General features: G+C 37.2%; 1 protein-coding gene and 1 pseudogene across 1 annotated transcript; both read left to right on the forward strand.

Annotated features, from left to right (window-relative positions):
* The first annotated feature begins 448 nt into the window (after positions 1–448).
* LOC104452867 lies at positions 449–14903 on the forward strand (annotated as a pseudogene).
* A 271-nt stretch (positions 14904–15174) lies between these two features.
* LOC120291293 (structural maintenance of chromosomes flexible hinge domain-containing protein GMI1-like) lies at positions 15175–19531 on the forward strand. The gene is made up of 10 exons (XM_039308466.1): positions 15175–15296; positions 16198–16235; positions 16755–16890; positions 17094–17245; positions 17346–17523; positions 17653–17761; positions 17865–17959; positions 18408–18506; positions 19088–19154; positions 19304–19531. The coding sequence occupies exons 3-10, from the start codon at positions 16822–16824 to the stop codon at positions 19375–19377; spliced, it is 843 nt and encodes a 280-aa protein (XP_039164400.1). The 5' UTR covers positions 15175–15296; positions 16198–16235; positions 16755–16821; the 3' UTR covers positions 19378–19531.
* Positions 19532–20253: the final 722 nt, after the last annotated feature.

Below are 20253 nucleotides of genomic sequence, written 5' to 3' on the forward strand. Positions count from 1 at the left end.
CGAATCAATTTATGGGTGAAGTATTATAATTTATCCAATAAGATCCAATAAAATATTATATTTTTATCCGATGACATGAGGAGCTAATAATTGTCCTATAATGTATATCTTCTCACAAATGGTAGTATCTTATGTCCTTAATTATCTGGATGTGGATAGTCTACTGCGATTCTTCCACCTATTCTCTGCGGCTCGCTCAACAAGTTAAACACATGGCATGCTGTTTTCTCTCTCTTTTTTTGTTTTTTGTTTTTTTTAATACCAAATTCTTGTTCTCTCTCTTCACAATACCGAAGAATCAACCTCAGGAAAGTAAGACCAAGGCCCGTGCTAGCGTCGAGCTTGTTGGTCGCACTGAGCCCATGAGAGAAATAGATAGAGATAGAATTTGCGCCTGGTCCGCAAGGGAGATGACCGAGCGCAAGGGTAGAATGAGTTGTAGCCGGTCATGGTGATGGCGGATGAGCGTGGCGACGGTGGCGGTAAGCAGATCTGGTTCTCAGCCCTTCAGCGCGTGGTGAGTAGGAGCAAGAGAAGACGCAGGCCCTCCGATGCTGAACAAATTTCGGATGGAGAGAGAGAGAGAGAGAGGGTGGGGGGGGTTTGCAAAAATAGAGAAATGTAAGATGATTCGTGTCGGCCATCGATGTGTGTCGTAGACACTGGGTGCATGGTAGGCCGCAAACATCCAGACTCAAACTTCCTTTTATTCTTAGTAAATCTATTATTGCAACTTGATTTTCCACGAATCTTTATTATGTCATTATAATAGGGCAATCTTGTGTAATCAACTAAAAGGGTTTAAGCAATTTTTGTTGTCCAAAACAGCCGTGCACTTTCCTTAATTGAACCACTGCTTATCCATCTTGTACTTCTCTTATTAACAATAACCAATTTAATCAACTATACATAACTGACCTCAATTTCAATTAAATGCCTATTATTGTTGTTGTGATGATCTAAATTACCAGCTTCATATTCGTAACTTTTCAATTACATAGTGCTTGAGACAATTTTCTACGTCGGATTTCTAAGAGATAAAGGTTTATTATATAGAATCATTTAGTTAATTTTACAATCTACTATATATCAATTGCCATTCTATACGCTCGAGCCTCGACTATATGTTGGAGTAATGCTTCAAACCAAGCATTCGCTTGAAAATCATTCATTTTAATCTTTCACCAATTAAGCCCATGGATTTGACCATAATGAAGGAACAAATCACATGAAGTAGTTTAGAAATGAGCAAAAAAACTTAATTACAGGAATTAATTAATAAAATTAAGCCAAATTTTGAGTAAACAAAGTGGGAAAGTGACAATGATTTTTCACCACATAACATAGAATTCATGAGTTATTTTTCAGTTACTTATGATAATCAAGGTTCCACTCTACTAGGGACCGAATCTATGTACATTCCATTGATTTAGGTCAAAATTATACTTAACTTCATGAAAAATAAAATACTATCGTTTCTATCGATGAAGTATGTCAACTACACTAGCATTAGAATTTGATTTGCATGTATTTCAAATCGCCTATACGGCAATCTTAGAACTCTCTCAACAAGCCACTCATTATTAATTCCTTTCTCCGCCTCTCTTTCTCCATAATATCATTATTTAATTTTACGCTCTTATATTTCTCTCATTCTTGCATGATGCTAATTTACATCAATATAACATTCATTTACCTACCAAAAAAAAAGCATAAAAATTACAGGGAAATTACCCAATTCGCTTGTGAACTTTGAGGGGAACACACGTTTACTCCTGACTTTTAAGTATTAAATGAGTTTGTCCAACTTCGATTTTATTGCGGATGTCAACCATTTGGGCATTTTACCATCTGCATGTTACATGTGATTTTTTTTTTTTTTTAAAGATAAAATTGCAATTCTTTTGTATCGGTTTTAGTTAAATCATCCTTTGGCCTCCGAATGCACTAAAACAAGTTGAAATTTCCCAAAATAAATAAAGAAAAATGAGGAAAAAAACACAATGATCTTATAAGAGATTATGGCAAACTTAGTAGTAATATGGTTAACTTTAGAGCTAAACATCTAATGGGCTTTCAAATATATCCCAAGCATATAAAGCAATCATAGGAATGGCTAAATTTTTTTATTTCACCATCCGTATAGCCTCCCTAGTCAGCTATATTAAAAGGACCAATGGACAATAACATCACGTAGCTATGCTCAATATGCCATAATTTTTATAACCAAATTTTTGGAATTAAATGTGTACCGCTTCAAATCTTCATGGGGATTTCATGTAGTGTTTCCTAAATGTCGCTTACTAGTGCCTACGACTACGAGATATTAGCACAAGTTGAGTATTTAAGTTTGTTATACCAAAAGTGCTTATAAATATATCTATATCTTTTATACAATTTTGTATGCTTGCAAGCATGAACATGCATGAAATTGTGTACTTTTATACTTACTGACTAAGTGCTTATTGAAATACACAATATGGAAAAGATATACATAAGTTAGAATAGCATTGTCGCTACTATTTGAAAACCCTATTCCCTTGCCCATTCTCCGTATTGATTTTTACCTAAGTCACTTAGATATTATAACGAAGTTAGATAACTAGATTTAGTAAATCCATTTTACAAGGTTATGAAATGACGTTATTATGGATTAATCTAATGCCAAAATCCTCTTCAATGTTGCTCTAGAAAACCCTATTAATATTGGTATACTTGCAGCATGAAAGTAGAAAACAACTTAGGTCCTATCACAAACTAAATTTACATGGATTTCATTCTGTTAGTTGGACTTCCACACAATGAAGAGAAGCAGAAGATTACTCTATCTAATTACAGAGAAGGCATGATTGGATAAGGTAATTGGGAAGAAAATTAACGGAAAAAAAGATTAAGGATTAAAATCTACGTTACATCTAATTAGCAAATTACCAAAAGATTAATAAATAGTATATTCTTTCGATAGAAAGTTACTTGTTGTCCGTTGAAGAATGCAACTTGAGTGCCAACTTGGTTGTTTGATGGACTACTTGAAGTTGCTATCCTGGTGGTGAAAAAGTTCTTGATATTTGGCAAGTTGCGCAATTCCAATATATGCAAATTAAGCAACTCAACTTGGCCACAATCATCAACTTCTACAATCTCCCACGCTAACCGGCACTCGACAACTTGGATCTCTTAAAGTTGTGGAAGTTCTCTCAATAATGAAAGAGCAAACAAAACTTCCATCTTGTCACAATTTTCGACTTGTACTACTTTTAATGCACTGAAGGACTTGGAGGAGATATGGTTGTTGCATATCTCCTCCAAGTTGATGAGATTCTTGAGAAATAACGACTCCAATGTCGTAAAATTTGTATGGGATGGCGATTGGAGGATGTAATGGACAGAGGGACTATCCTCAACATGTAGATGCTTTAATTTTGGGAAGCCTTCTTGGGATAGCACACAAATACTTTGTTCAATTTCGTTTAATCCATTTAAAAATAGATCGTCAGTTTTGCCTAAGAAAGTTTGTATGCATCCTTTCTGAAGAATATCAATTATTGGATCCAACTTAAGCTATAATGTGCTTGATCCTTTGTGACTTGGCCAACGTCGCACATCACCTATCTGAATTTTGCACTTGATTAATTTTTCAACGTTTAGATCTTCTGGGAGCACACTTGGGTTAAGAATGGACACATGCAAAGTGCAAAGATTCTTCAAGTTATTCAACTCAATAAGCCTAGCATTAGTTGGTGGAATTGATCAAAGCTATTCTCCATATACAACTCCTCCAATTTCATCAAGCTTCCATGTCACGCCCCGATCCTCGAGCGTGCGCCCATCTCTCATTAGTCGATTAAATAGCAACGTCCTAGGATGTATCACCAACCCATTCATTTTAATACGCATATGAAAGCATATAGATAATCCCTAGACAATAAAATAATGTGATAGGAAATTAAGACTTCAAATTTCGAACTTTTAAAACAACCACACTTATATACAATGCAAACCATAATGCATATATATACAAGGCGAACTACTAGTCAAGTTCAACTTAAATAAGCTTAGAAAGCACAGTCTACAAATAGGGGGTGGGGTTTCAATCCTCATCTAGATCCTCCTTTAGGTCCTCCTCCGAGTCCTCTTCCTCCTCGGTGATCTCTCATTCTTCCATGCTTCAGCTGGAGTCTTTGGCTGAGCACTCCGAAGAGTCAAGATCATCACCCAACTTGGGATCCTTCGTGTCCACCACCGATCCACCCTTAGGATCTAATGTCCCCTTCCTAAACGCTACCTCTAAAACATACAAAAGTACATCAGATTCCAGTACAAGGCCCACCCTCCGTCCATCATTGTAATGGTGATACCACGATCGAAATTTGTTGGAGGACCTTTTGGGGTTCACCCACATCATTCCAAACAATGAATTTCACCAGTACGTATTCCAAACCTTTAGGGTGATGGTATATCGGAATGTGATAACTCATTTCAGTGATTTCTTCAGGTATACCAAAATGCACGGAATGAGGTAGAGGTACAGCCATCTAGGGACCTGAAATATTGTCCCATAACGGGATGAGACTGCGTCTCAGCGAGTTCTACTCTCCTAAGACTCGATAGGTCAAAGGACTTACCTTTACCTCTGTTCCTTCCTGCAAGTCAATATATATCAAATATACACAAACTACATCAATTCACCCACTCAAATCGAACTATCGATCAATCGACTCAGTTGATTACATGTCATCACAACCTTCTCTTGGTCAGTACATTCAATACTGTCTATAAAGTCCTATTAAATTAGAATTGCTCACCCAAAACTAATAAATAGATAGTATAGCTTGCCCAAAAATGATAATATAGTATACTATATATATACTCGCCAAAAGCTGATAGATTAATGCCCCCAGGCCATCATAGTATATTATATATATGCTCGCCCAAAGTTGATAATATGATATACTATATATATACTCGCCCAAAGCTGATAATATGTACTCACCCAAAACTAATAAGTTTAGGCCTCCTAGCCAAAATAGTATGCCACTCCAGACATATAGCCAATTTCTTATTTGTATCATACCCAATAAAAATAACCGTGTGTATATGGTCAATCTTAGCCAAAATACCATAATTTCATTTTCACAATTCCCACCATTTTATATAGTCCACCAAAATATTTTTGACTTTGTAAATCGACACTCGGTTATTTTCCAAACAATTACCAAAATAATTAATTTAGGAATAAAATCCTAAAATCACAAGTAAATCAATTCAACACAAATTAGAGCTCAAATAAATAAATAGATTGCACCACACCAGCATAAAATTTCGGTCACCAGCTATCCCGGTCTAATTTCTAGAAAATAATTAATTAATTAACAAATTACGGAAGATATTAAATAAATGCAAATAAATCCAACTTAGGCCCGTAATGCCTAATTGGATGCCGAAACGGACCCGGAATTTTTTTAAGGTTCCTTAAATAAATAATAGAACATGTCTACTCGTTAATTGCACTAACTAACCACCTAACATACATCGGTAATTATCTAAATTCACTAATTTAGTCTAATCTAACCACCTAATCCATCTTAGCCTAAACTAATCAACCCCTAAGCATGATTAACCTATTAAGCGATGATCAATGAGTTAAACTCACTTGTTTCACGACTCGATCGGTTCAAATCAATAGGAGCGCAATGGGGAACAACTTCCTTCAAAGCGGGCATAGCAACCAAGGTTCTAAACCACCTCAAAATGGGCTCAAAGGTTGCTGGAAACCCACACGTTTCTACATTGATCTTGGCTGAAACATAGGAGAACAAAGCTAGTTTAGGGCGGGAATTGATAGAGAATGGTTGTAAGGGCCAAACCGGGCCTAGGCGGAGACTCACGAGGGTCGGAGACGGGCCAACTAACTTTGGCATGGGCTAAAACAGAGGCTAGGATGTAGGGATAGGGGTTGGAGTGGCGAGCTAGATGCAGCGAGGCAAAGGGCTCGTATGCGACGACAGACGACACTCGGCGTGGACGGCGATCGGATGGTGGCTACGATGGCATGCGAGGCGATCTAGTGGTCTTACTGGTCTTCTCCTTGGCTGCTGGTTCCATAAATTGCACAATGAAGAAGAAAGATGAGGCTACCGACGACTAAGGGGGAGAAAGGAGGCAAGAGGGGGCTACGTTGGCCAAATTTTCCAATTCATGGTCTCCTTGACCATCCTCAGCCACCAGCACCTCCTTGGCCCTCATTCAGCCACCAAGGTCTTCACTTTGCAACCTTGAAGTGGTCCAAAAGCATAGGAAAAGGGGGAGTTACGAATTTGCTTGATTTTCCTTCCAATTGAACATTTGTTCTTACTTTGATGCCTCAAAGATCAAATTGGTATTTTTCCCCACCAATGGATCCCACTTGCTTCCCAATTTTGTGACAAAAAATGATCCCCAGCATTTTCTGGATAAAAATGGCCATAATTTTTTTTTTTTTCTCAAAAGTCTCGGGTTACAAAAAAAAAATCTTCTGAGACCGAGTCGATGCTCTTAAAATTAAATGTGACACGACAGAACTTTCAATTTTTAAAATTGGACTCAAATTCACAATTCATTTCAATTTGGCGAGTTTTTAGCTTGACCTAAACTACCGGGTAACTTTTAGAAATTTTTAGTACAAATGACCCACGATCGATTTTCTTCAAGCCACAATGAACCTACTTGACACATTGGTGACTCTTGGTTGTCATGATAATATCGAGGATTCAAATACGGACATAAGGTACCAAAACGTTAGAAAAATCAGTTTAGTACCAGTCGACGGGTATTTTCCAATTTAGTAGTGTCACCTACAATTAGCTACACATCTCGTCAAACCGACCTATCTCTGATCTCTTATCGATTTTTAACCGTGTCGTAATGGCCTATAAAGATGAGCACGATCGAAAAGCTGATTCCTAGTCGAATTCTCAAGTCTATTGCGTTAAAATTCCTTAATGGCTTCCCTAGATAGTCTAGTTATCTCAAGATTGATCAACTTTGAGAACAGCCCTATAGGCGTGTCGATGAAATGCCCGATTTATTTGATAGAAAACATGATTGAAAATTATGGATGTCACATTCCAAGCACACTCGATTCAATTATCTCAAGTCATGAGCAATGATTTAAGTCTAACAACCTCAGCTCTACCAATTATCCAATTTCTTTTGGCAATTGTTGAATTTTGGAGTTCACAAAGCTGAGAATTTGTAACCCTTTTAGCTCGCCAATCATGGCAACATCCTCCAACGAACAATCATCAGGACACAAAGTGTGTAAATTATCCAAGAATTGAAATAGCCAATGTGAACGAGTGGGTTATACCTGAGAAAGATGTAAGACCGTGAGTTTTCTCATAGAGTTGAAATATGAAGTTGAGACCTTAAGAGATTTGTTGTTTGTGAACAACAAAAAGATCTGCATTTCAGGGTAATCTAACTCTTTAGGAAGCTCCTTAATGTCAACATAGGGAAAGCATACTGCTGTACAACTTTTGAGCTTGTCCTTTGGGAACTCTGTCACTGACTTATCATTATCTTTCCACACAATAAAAGGGTCATCTCTTGAAGCGATCGATGCAACAAATCCACGAACCGAATCATGAATCTTGAAGCCATTAACATCTTCATCGTCTAATAAAAGGGAGGATGCTTGTAGAGTTTGGATCAATGAGCTCAACCTATTTCTAATTTCTTTCATGCTGCTATTTTCTCCAAATAACCTTAAACCCACACCATACTTCACCAAGTTTTCAAGAGAAGGCTTAGAGACACCATAAACAACACAAAGTCGTAACAATGAGTTCTCCTCCTTACCTTCATCGCCTTCAAAATAATCATAACTCAATTGCAACATCTTATTTATCATTTCATCGATTCCTTTATTTGTAGACATCTCAATTTGTTTCAAAGCATCTTCCCATTGAGAAAAATTCGCATATTTGAAACATTTGGCCATCGTGATAATTAGAAAAGGCAAACCAGCACACTTGCGGAGTGCTTCATCCACCAAGGATTTCACAGGTCATGATGAACTTTGTCGCCCACTTGTCCTCTCAAACAAACTTTTTGCCTCTTCCTCCTTCAATTGCCAAGGCGAAAGTCCCTGTCGCAATTCATTTCCCTTTGCAAAACATCTTGAAATCTTGATGTCAACAACAAATGGAAAATTCATTAAAAAAAAAAATAAATAATTAAGAAAAAATAACAAAAAATAAAATTTTCAAAAAATCATAAAATTTCAGAAAATTGGAATTCCTTAAAAAAAAAAAAAAAAAAAAAAAAAATTGCTAGTTTTGCGAATATCTTTTTCTCTTAAATTTTGGAAAATCCTATAAAAAATTAAAATCCAAAATTGAACAAGTTTTTATTGCTTTATAATGGGGATTTTTGGATTGCTATTTTCTTTTAGACACAATATTAGGCTACTTATGTGTTTTTACTTAAATTGCACATGATTGCGCATTTCAATATCTTGAGTGTTTTTTTTTTCTAAATGATTAGGATGAAACCTAAAAATATTCATTAGGTTGCTATAACATTAGTTAGCACGTAATCGAGTTAAGTACTAAAAGAGCATTTAAGACTAACGTAATCAAGCCCTTGTTCCAAGATCTTCCGCCACGCATGAAATGAGATATATTCCTATTTCTCGTTAGGTTTCTAGTTGACCTAAATAGGCTAGTGGCAACTCTTTACGTAGAAATTTGTATAGAATTAATTGAACGAAAACCAATTGTCCAACATTTTGGGAGAACCCGAGTCAACATAAGGCCGTTGGCCCAAATTTGGCAATACTTCTAAACTTTATTCCTTCCGTATCAAGAGGTAGGTTGTGACAAACACTAGTATGAAATTTCAGTAATAAAAGAGCACGATATGACCACAAACATGTCATTGAAAAAACTACTAGTAACACTACCAAGTTCTTGCAACAGTAGTTCTGGATCCGGTAGAAAACAAGGCATATGTAATTTAAGGTAAATGTAATTTAGTCCTCATTTGTCGACAAGGTGTGGAACTTTCCAAATTTTCGAGCTCCACGGTATTTTCCCTTTCCAGTCAAGGTTTGGTTGATCCTTCATTGGTTATGCTCGAGGGATATTATATCTCTGAAGCACTTTATCAAATATTACTGCATGAGAAACAAAGTTCCCTTTGTGTTTTAAAACCTTGACGTGGCCACAACAATTGGAAGCTCGAGAAGCACCAAACTTGGATCCTTCGTAAGGACAAAGTGATAAAATCGTATCGTAGTTCCAAAGGGAGGAAAACAAGACTAGAAGAGAGTGTGCTCACTAGTTCACCGCAACTAAAGGAAGGAGGAATGATTAGGAAATTCAAGGCCCGAAGTGACAGCTCCCAATGTTTGATTTGACTAAATCATATATAGGCATCAGCAATACCAAAGATTGAGACATTGAACATTATTCTCTAATGATGAGCTCAAACATCCAGGATGTTTTCCAGATGCAAGCAAGCTTCTATCATGGAAAAATCAATCTTAACCTGTCAAAATCTGTGCTTTTAGACTATATATAGGTTATTCAATATAATCTCGAATTTATAACCACATGTATAAGGGAAAAATCAAACAAATTGAAAACTCTAATATGGATCGAATTGAGAATTCCACCGTTTGGTCATGCCTGTATCTAAAGATGAAAGATTTAATGGACAATGGAATATATTTCTTGTTAGTTGACTTAGTATAAATATGATTTAGCATAGATTGGTAATTGGTATTACCATGGAAAATCAGAAAAAAGATTGATGAAATAAATTTACATCCCCCACACTACAAAGCTAGTGACCGACCAATTAATTACGATCTGCACGACCCGAATATTACATTATCAATCAACCGGAGAGCTCGTTAAAGAGCATCCAATAATATGGAATAAGAACTTTAAATGACGCTAGTTTAAACTTTTTAATTGGTGAATTAGTTAACTCACTCTAAAAGAATAAGGGCGGAATAGAAGTTAACTTTGTCATGGAAATCAAAATTTAGATAAGTTGCTTAAATAATTTTCGCATCCTCTTCACCTAGTAATATGAAGAGCTACGCCTTTGGACCATCTTGGTGAGCAGCTCGGACTTAACTGAGAACAAGGTAAATGTGGTTCAATCCTCGTTCCTAGGCGGGCTGTGAAATCCTTCAAATATTCTGCTTTCACGATTTCCGTTTTTGGTGAGAGAGATTTGTTCCCGAGATATGATGTGGTGCCGCTGCACAACGAATAACACATCTTTGAAGCACTCTTTCGAATATTATTATGTGAGAACCGTCCTTTTTATATTTGGCAACTATGATTTGAACATGACCAATGGATAATGCTTTGTGAATCCGCAATCCGCGCCACTCTTTTCACGGGAAACCATGCCATCGTATCGCTTTTCTAGTTCTATAGGCTGGGTTGAACCACTCACGACCTTGAGAAGCACTGTGTTTGAGAGGTCCTTTTCCATATTTTCTTGGGAAACTTTTGAAATTCTCTACTATGAAAAATTTTAAAGTTACAAGCCCATGAAACTAAGTCATCATAATCAAAACGGAAGTGCAGAAAATAAAGGGAGAAAACTAAGAAATTTTAAACTCTGCAGCATCGATGAATGATCAGTTTCCAAAAGAAGTGTGCTTCGGTGTAAGTGTGGATTAGATTTTAGTGATAGTTGCTTCATTTGAGAAGCATAAAGCAGGAGAAATCCACCCTATGATTAGGGACGCGATGACGTAGCACAGTCCATTACTTTTGGCTATGGGACCGTCGGGTTTGGCTGGACAAAATTGTCATGCCAAAACAAACGGTGGACATCAATTTATCTCGATCCTATAGTTGAGATGCTTTGTCATCCAACGGTTGACATCAATTTGTGAGAAGTGAGCACATGACATTCGGAAAAGAATTCAGAAAAGAATTACGCTACCTATCTGGGGCAAATAAAATCAGTTCATCACTTGTCTTGTATTCCATCTATTAATTTATGCTTTCATTTGTTAGTTCAGCTATCATGTCGTTCTTGTGTCACTAGTTATTATGTTAAGTTTGGTGAAAGAAAAAGGACTATCGAATTATGTTATATCACTGACATTAAATTTGTAAAATTTTTGCAATTAAGCCATGCACAAGGACAAACTAGTTCAAATTATCCAGATCCGCTCAGATCTTAACGCTTTTAGGTTGCGCGATAAAATCCTAAAATTCATTAACAATATTGACGAGTACTTCACATTATTACAGCTGAAATTGATTTGTGGTCTTTTCCTCTAGCTCTCATGGGATGGCGGCACACCAGTTAGCACAAGGACCTCGGACCAAAACCCTCCCGTGATTAATCCTCGTCAGTGGTGACAAGGGTGCGCCACTATATGTTGCTAATATGGTGCTCATAGTTAAAAGCGGCATTATTAGGTTATATTGTTGGTCATAATTGATGAAGCTAACTAAACTACTTGGTTGCATCTGTTGGAGGAAATCTAGAATTTGATTACACTTTCATTACAAAATTTCAAAGTTTCTGGTGCATTTATCTCTATTCTATATAGAAGCATTCCTTGTATGGACACAAAAATCATGGACGATAAATTCGCATATATATGTGTGTGTGTGTGTCTGTGTATTTAAATGTCACGTGTTTAAAAGATATTTAGTCTAATTATCTTAGTCGATTCTCCAAGATTTTTTAAGAATTTTATCAATTAATTAGATTTGCAAGTGCAATCTATCCAAATTTAGGTATAGTTAACATTTACTTAATAAATGAGTTATGATGATTAAATTTATTTGTATCGTTTAAGTACGTGTATAGATGAATATTGTTGATTTGTCTAGTATAACAACTTAAGGTAATAACTATTGCAGAACTATTTTTTTAAAATGTTCAAAAGATATTTAATATCTAAGAAAGTAAATGTTCAAAAGACATTTGCTTTTTATGTGCCCCACGTCTTCTCGGAACAGCGTATCCAGGCAAGGGTATAGATGAGCGAAGCAAAGTAGGGATGGCGGGAGGGCGGTCCAGTCGGGCCTAGTACGGTCCAGATCATTTCCTGCCAGCTCTTTTTTATTTTTGTGTTAATTTTTGGGGGCACAGTAGAATTTTTCTTTTAATCATTAATCTTTGGAAAAAAAAATCTAAAGTGGAGATTCTCGTCGTCAAGGGAGAAGAGAAAGACTCTCCTTATATTTCGTGACGTCCGTTGCAGTGAGCTCAGCCACCGCAAAGCCTAGACCCCGTTTCCTCCTCTTCTTCCCCACCTCCCTCCATCCATCTTCTTTCCATCACCACTTCAGATCTGAATTGGTTGGTTCCCGGAGAGTAAGACGCTTCGGATTCCAGATTTGTAGTGGCGGTCGGCGATGAGGACGGACGGAATTGAGGGTGATCTTATAATGGCAGCACCTTAGGCTTATGGCATTTCGTTGTGAAGTATAGCGCTTTGGGATTGGTTGTGCGAGCATGAAAGGGGGAAGATTTGGAGCGTTTGCAAGTTCCTCTGACGCACCATCAGAGGGAAAATGAAGACAAGCTTCGGACTGCATTCACCGTGATCGGGTGGCATGTGCTTTTGTTCCCCCTAAATTTATTTTTCAATCCTCGAGTTTTTCTAAATTTTTAATTTTTTTTAATCAAAACTTAGTTGAAGATAATTGACTGGTACTGGTTCCTTCAGGTAGAAAAAAAAATTCAACTTTTTGTTTCTTATCGTGTGTATTTGTTTTTATTCTGCTTTAGAGGAGAGAGTAAAGACACTTCGGATTGTTACTTGTCCACAGTCAGTAGATAATCAATTTTCGAAAGCAATGATAGATAACGTGCACTTTCTATCATAGTTTAGTAGAAATATTTTGTTTTCTCGAATTCTTGATTTCCTAATAGCCTTCGATCATCTTAGTTATTTTCTTTAATCATCTCGTCTCTTGCCTTGTAATGGATGGTAGTTAAGCAAATGTTGGACGACTATAGGTGTATCAACACGTGACAGGGCAACCGCAGTTTTGGCTCTTGCAACTAGAGATTCCAAAGCCTGAAGATTTCGAGAGGCTGGGACATGTTTTCCCATTGAGTACAGGGAGGGTGGTGTCTTGAAAAGAGCTGGGCATGCAGAGGCTTCTGTCGACCTTGCTGTGTTAGCTGGATTGGAACCTGTGGCATTTCTCTTCGCGAGGTTGTGGATGATGACGGCTTCATGGCAAGATTACCTGAGCTTCGCGAGTTTGCACAGCGGGAGAGCTTGAAAATTGTATCTATTGCTGATCTAATCAGGTAAGTATTCTCTTCCTAGCAATCCAATGCAAATACTTTTTAAGGACATGTAGCCCCGATTGAATCAAATTTCAGCTGCAACTTTCACTTCTTAAGTTTGGGCTTTTTTGGCCAAGATGTTGTCTCAGCGGCATCTCCCCTTTTGGGGAGTGGATAAATGAAGAGTAGAAACCTTGGAAACCTGGGTGGGGTGGGAAAAAGAGTCTTCTTATGGGTGGCTGTTGGGCTGTTGTTTGACTTAGCAAAAAGGAGAGAAGCATAAGCTATTTTTGGTCTCTTCATGTCTGAACTTTAGTTTATGCTTTAAGCTTGTGGTTGTTATTCTGCTCGTCGACACCACGCGGATCAATGATTTTGGGTTCTGAAGAGTTGTTTCTCTCAATTTTGTGTGTGTATGATGTCGTTAGGTTAGTATATGGTTATAAAAGGCCAGGATTCTTGCCAAATTATGTCAATGAGCCTGTGACTACGGTTATTTTTATGTACATTTTCTTGTATTTACCTTTTTTCGAGACCTATGTCTGCATGTCAGTTCAACTGAGGCAGAGTCTCATGTGCATTCTTGGCATTATCACCAGGAAATAGCAATAGCACATCTAGATTGTATTCTGACTTGTATATTGAGAAGCTTGTTATACTGTGTGAGTGAGAAATGATTCACTGCTTATTAGATGCATAAATTTTCAGGTACCACGGAAAAAGAGATAAATTAGTTGAAGGTGCTGCTGCTGCAGGATTACCAACAATGTGGGGCCTTTTACGGCCTTTTGCTATAGGTCAATATTAGATGGAATCAAGCAAATTGCAATGGTCAGGTTGAGATAGATTATGAGTTAATTGCTAAAACTGTTTTTAAGAATTCAGAAACTAATGAACAAAGAGTTTTGAATTGATTAATTGTAAACTTAGAAGATCTTGTTTGTAGCAGTCCAATTTTTCAGCACAACTTCAATCTGCGCTTCATCTTATCTATTTCCACATCTTATCTATTTCCATTGCATGATTTGGTTTGACAATGATTTTACTAGAGCACTGTCAAGCTTTAGAGTTGAATAATCACACCACTGAAAAGTTGATGGTATCTTTTGGGTGGAACTCCTTTAAATTTTTTGGAAGCTTGTAAAAAATATCTAATCATGTGTCAATCATAATTTGGAGTACCAAATTTATCTTAGTTGGATAACAAATTTTGTCTGGACAGGAAAATTAACACTGGGAGAAATGATTGTTAGGATTTTAGTGAACTGCTGGGAACATAATTCTTTCTTATAGTCTATGAAATGATTAATAAGGGACCTATATGTGTCTGCAATTGATATAGGAATGCCGTAATTTTAATTAAAAGCAGTATCTCTAGTTTTTCCTATTTTATGTCCTGCCTTCAGACAGCAATATTTCTCATCATGTGATTCATACTATATTGTTTAACATCTGAGCAGAGCGACGTTGGAGGTGATCGAGATGTCCTTGTGAGGGTATCCTGCATCCCTGGAGACATGTTTGGATCTGCTCGACACAACTGCGACCAGCTTGCAATTGCGATACAGCAGATAGAAGCGGCTGGTAGGGGCATGCTGGTCTACCTCCAAGGGCACGAAGGAGAGGAATAGGTTTGAGGCACATATCACGTGCCTATAACCCGCAGGACAGTAGGTGTGATACCATGGAAGCAAATGTGGAGCTTAAATTGCCTGTGTACTCTCAAGAGTATGGAATCAGTGCTTCAAAAAGTTGTTGGTTTTTTTTTATATACTCATGCCTTAGCTTTAGGTAGAACTCATTATCATAGCATCCCCGTTAAATCCAATTCAAAAGTTTGGGCTCAAGGCCTTATAAATATTATCTGAAGGAGCTATGAAACAGGTGAACAGAGTTCAGTCATCCAAAGGAGGCCCAGCCCTTTCACTGCCCTCACTCTTCGCAGGAAAGTTGCTGGAGACAGCCTGATCTATAGACAAATGGACGCCTGGAAAGTAAGGGATAATTTTCCCGCATCCATCATTGTGAGTTAGGATAATAATGTGAGTGCAAATTGCAAAGTTCTTTCGAAGCATAACATGAGATTTGACCATCATCATACTGTCAAAAGGCAACGGATATTCATGGAACGTCATTTACAACTCATATTAGGCAATAAGACATCAACTTCATTTGATCTCACTCTCAACCAATGCACTCATGACATTTTGATGCACTCATTGTGATTTGTTAGCGTATCTCAAGAGCTATTACTTGTTCTTCTTTGATTATACTCAAGTTTATAGTTTCCAGTGATCCTGGCCATTTGATAAAAAGTCATTTCAAACTCTGAGCTGAACATTACTTAGGGAAAAAACTAGAGACAACTAAAACCAACGACTACAGTCAACCATTTCACACTTTCGCTATAGTTTGTCACTTGGAAGTTTTTGGCTTGAAGAAGTCAGAATGCACCTTTGTGTTAGATATTGACATTTGCTAAAAGATAAAAATATCCCTCACTCCTCATACAACCGTTGCCCACACCAACTCAGTCCCTGAGCCAGGAAAAAAACAAAATTTCTGAGGGAAGTTGCCTAAATTTGAGGGCAAGCATACTAATTTGATGCTAGTTGATACTCTGATCAAGTATGCATATGTTGGTCAATTGTTGGAAAGAATTCTGATGGTGTGCACGTTTAGCTCAGTGACTGTCTTTTTCTTCCACTTTTATGATTTAAAACTATGCTAGTGAGTTCTCCCTTCTGGTGAATTCATAACTGTTACTTTCTGTATTCTTTGGGGATATCAAGGTAGAGCAATGTCTAAGATAGCAAGTAGTAGGTAAAATGATTTTTCAGAGTTATGCAAGTTTGCTTCTTCTTTGTAAGGATTACATAGGATACCTGAATTTGATTTATTTCTAATTAATTTGAATGTTTGCAGTGTGAAATTTGAGGACTATCAGACCAGTCCATTTTGAGGTATGGAATGCACCGTTGGTGGACTTTAATATTAACTCCTTCGGCCACATAATGCTTTTGCTTTTTAGCTGGCCTCAATTAAGCTATGTAACTATGTTGTTCAGATTTACAAACAATTTCAGATTTCCTTGTTCTTGCTATGCCTACAAATATATTAAGTAATTTGAGAAGGTTTGCTATTTATAGTGTATGGTTTGCAGAAAAAATAGTACCCGTTATTGCATTTGTCTTTTTTGTCCACTATGAACAGGCAGTTTTGTACATTCTTAATATCGGGATAGAAAAGGCACAATCCAGCTATGTAACTATGTCGTTCAGATTTACGAACAATTTTGGATTTCATGTTCTCGCTATGCCTGCCTGCAAATATATAAACTAATTTGAGAAGGTTTGCTATTTAGACGCTTATGATATGAGCATGTCATGGTGTATGGTTTGTTGAAAAAATAGTACCCATTATTGCTTAATGGGATCTCAAAGTATGCTTTTGCACCATGAAATAAGTTTGTGCTTTGTCGGGTTAATGGTATTGATTTAGCTGAAATTGAAGGAGGGGAGGTTGCAATTACCAACTAGCATTCATGCAATGGTCTTGATTTTATTATTCAAGTCCATTTTTCGATCACAGAGGACACTGGCGCAAATAGAACACTCGGTAAGTATCTGTAATTCTCTGTCCCATTCTTTATAGAAGAGGAGACAGAGTTATATCATCGTTTATTCTAGGTTGTCCACCTTTTATCGTTCTTAGGCCCTTCTTTCATTTGTTGGCATCAATGCTTTTAGTACTAGTTTTACCTAAGAATGTCACTTAGATTGTGATTTTCTCTAATATAAAATGCTGCAATACTTTTTCAGGTTTCACGGCAATTCATTTTGTTGATATGTACTTTTGATCAGGATGAGACAAGCTGTAAAAACTATGAAAAAGAAGTGACAGTTCTTGCATCTGCTGAGGTTGGAAGGTGGCAACTTTTGGGCTATGATAAGAATGAGCATCTTAGAGTCAGGTAAGGACGGTAAGGAGTTTTTGATAGTACCAACTTTTGTTCTTTTGTTGCATATGTGGAGCTCTAGGTTTGAAATGTAATTTGTTGGCGATTTTGACAGGGTTGGATCATGCTTTCCTCCTTTAGATGTTGCATGTTATGACAGATATGGGAACCTCATTCCATTCCCATCAACTCCAAAAGTCAATTTGCAATTCAAGATGGGCAAAGGCACGTTGATTGGTGTAAAGAAAACGAAGGCAGGCCTTTCGTCTGACGAAAGGACTCTAAGAATTAAGGTGCCATGCACATCTGTTTAATATGTCCGGCCCATCTCAGATTTGCACACTTTACTAAAATTTAACCCTATCGAGATACAGTAGTATCTCAAGCATTTTTGTGGTAACTCAGATTTACTGATTGTGTAGGATATACTAATAGAAAGTGGGGATTTAGACATCATCCGACCAAACTATGAGGGCACAATGCTTTTATGTCCGTCAGATGAATCTTTGTCCATTTCTATTCCATGTAAAGGTATCGCATTCTGGATTAAATTCCTTTACAGGCATGAGTGCGAGATTTGTTAATTGTTTAGCTATTGATATGCCTGGAAATTATTTTCTTGACATTCTCATAGTTATTCCTAGACATGCGCGGCAAGTGTTGGCACATCCATCCATGCAAAGTATCCAAATGCTTCCTGGGTGCATAGTACAAGAACTCAAATTGGAGGTAAAAGCGCATCCTCTGAAGCCTTGTGCTTAAGCCCAATTGTGAATGAAGTTTCTAGCACTATTTGTACGAGACAATACTCAATCATGTGCAGACTGTTACTAGTGTGCACATATTGCATAGTCGAGGTTTTCAGTGCATTTTCCTGATCGCAATGGCAATTATTTTACTTGCCATGTATATGGGTATTTTATTGGATGGGAATTGAGGAATTGAGGCCTGGTCTTTCTCTTTTCAATAGAAAAATAACAAGTATCTGAGACAGAACTTCTTTGAACTTTTTAATTGCGTACCTTGTAGAACTTCACCGTACAACAGAAAAAGGAGTGTAAGCTAACATGGTCCAAACTGGAATATCATTATGTTTAGCTAATATTTCGCTGTATATTTGCAGAAGAAATTTTTTGCCACCCTTGCTTATGTCTTTCGTTTGATTCATTTCCTTCAGATGTTTGATGCTTATGGAAATCATGCTTTGAGGGGCTCTGGAGTTCTTTTGAAGGTTGAGGGATTTTCCATTAAAGATCAGATGGGTAAAAAGCACAAGGTGATGTGCTTTCCCAGATTCCCTGCGGTGCTATTGCGTAAATTCTGTAATTAATTATTTGTTCTCTTATTTTATGTTTGGGAGATGAAGGAAGATGGGGGAAATGAAAATTTGGGCAGAGAGTGGGTAGGTAAGAATTCGGAATTTTTGTGGGAGTTTGGAAGGATCAAAGTTTTGTGTAGTCACGCCTAAATTTTCTTCCCTCCGCTCTCCCAAACAAAGCTTCAAAGATGGCCTTTGATGACACTAATTCAGCATGTTAGTCAGGGCACTTATCTTTCCATAGCTGCGTATGAGGTGCATGAGACCATTTAACTGAAGCAACAGGAACTTTGTGGTGATTTTGCTCCCACATTTACCTACATTTATGTTGTTATTATTGGGAATGACCCTGCTGGCGTTTTAGATATAGGGCATAAACTGTTCAAGCAATGAAATAGCATGTCGGTGGCCCAAAAAGATTCGGCGAATTGTAGAGGTGTATTGTGTATTCATACCATATTTGGAACAGCATATGCATTGCTGATGGGTTAGCCTCTGTCGAAAATTATTTAAAAGAATGGAATACATTTCTTGTTCAGGCGGATCATGATGGATTTGTTCATCTTGGTGGCATGTTGAAAGTTACTGCAGGTTTCAATCGAAATGGTATGAACCTTGAGTTTGTAGCTTGAACTTTTACTTTGATCTCTTCTAACTTTTTTTGCTCGGTTCTAGAAAATTTGGGTTTGCTTTGTCTAGGTGAATATGGGCTGAGTTTGATCTACATGAGTTTGGGCTTAATTCGATTTTGACAGATTGGGCTTCCTTTACATTTGAGTTTGAAAAGGCTGAGATAAGAGCCTGTGCTTGTCTTCGGCGAAGCCCGTAAGACCGGAGTTGGCCCATGTTTGGATCTGGCCCAAGCGAGTCAATAAACATCGAATTTTCTTGTGAAAGTAGCACATTGTTCCAAATTCGGACTTTCATTTTGTCATCCAATCATTTCCAAGGTCATTCAATCGAGACCTCAAAATGTCCACTAGTTTATATCAGAATGTAAATATATTGAAATGGTCACATTCACATATACATTACAATGCTGATTTTTTTTTTGTAATCATTTTTGATATACCATACGCATGTTTTTAGATATTAATAAGTAATCCTAGAGTCTTTGGTGGCACAATCAATACATATAATGATTCTTTTTGTCAAGAAGCAATCAGGTATATTATTAATCACGTTACTGTCCCATTATCTAATGATGATGTGCTCTTAAGATGAGATAGCTTTTGGGGAATGTCCCATTAAGATAAGATTGGGGATAAGCACCACTAAAATAGACCAACCAAGGATGGAGTTAATTAACAATATGATTTATGTGACCTTTAATTAATTAATAAGTACGATTTCTGTGACCATTAATATGGGGGTGGAATTAGTATGGGCCATAACAAGCGATAATTATATGGTTTTATCGTTGAAAGGGTGGTGGGAATTCACGAAGCATTACTCATTGGTCACCTCATAATTTTCATAATACGAAGGGAACTCTACTTTTCATGTCATAATATCCAATAAGAGTGCTTTAGAGATAAATTATTCGCCAATCAGCGGCAAATTGTCAAACCTCGGGAGCTAATTTCTCTTAGCAAATGCAGAAAATGTTGTGAAAGCAGAAGATCTAGAGTAAAAATAAATGCTTCGTGAATTCCCATTCTCATCCTAGGCCTCACCGGAGAGAAGACGAAGTTGTCGCCCAGCT

This window comes from Eucalyptus grandis, chromosome 3, assembly GCF_016545825.1.
Source record: "Eucalyptus grandis isolate ANBG69807.140 chromosome 3, ASM1654582v1, whole genome shotgun sequence".
NCBI lineage: Eukaryota > Viridiplantae > Streptophyta > Magnoliopsida > Myrtales > Myrtaceae > Eucalyptus > Eucalyptus grandis.

Bases quoted from the DNA above. Each gene is read 5' to 3' on its own strand.
- LOC120291293 (XM_039308466.1), top strand. From the start codon at position 16,822: ATGGTCTTGATTTTATTATTCAAGTCCATTTTTCGATCACAGAGGACA. The intron at 17,960-18,407 runs GTAAAAGCGCAT...CATTTCCTTCAG, and splicing joins TACAAGAACTCAAATTGGAG to ATGTTTGATGCTTATGGAAA. The intron at 18,507-19,087 runs GTGATGTGCTTT...TTTCTTGTTCAG, and splicing joins AGATGGGTAAAAAGCACAAG to GCGGATCATGATGGATTTGT.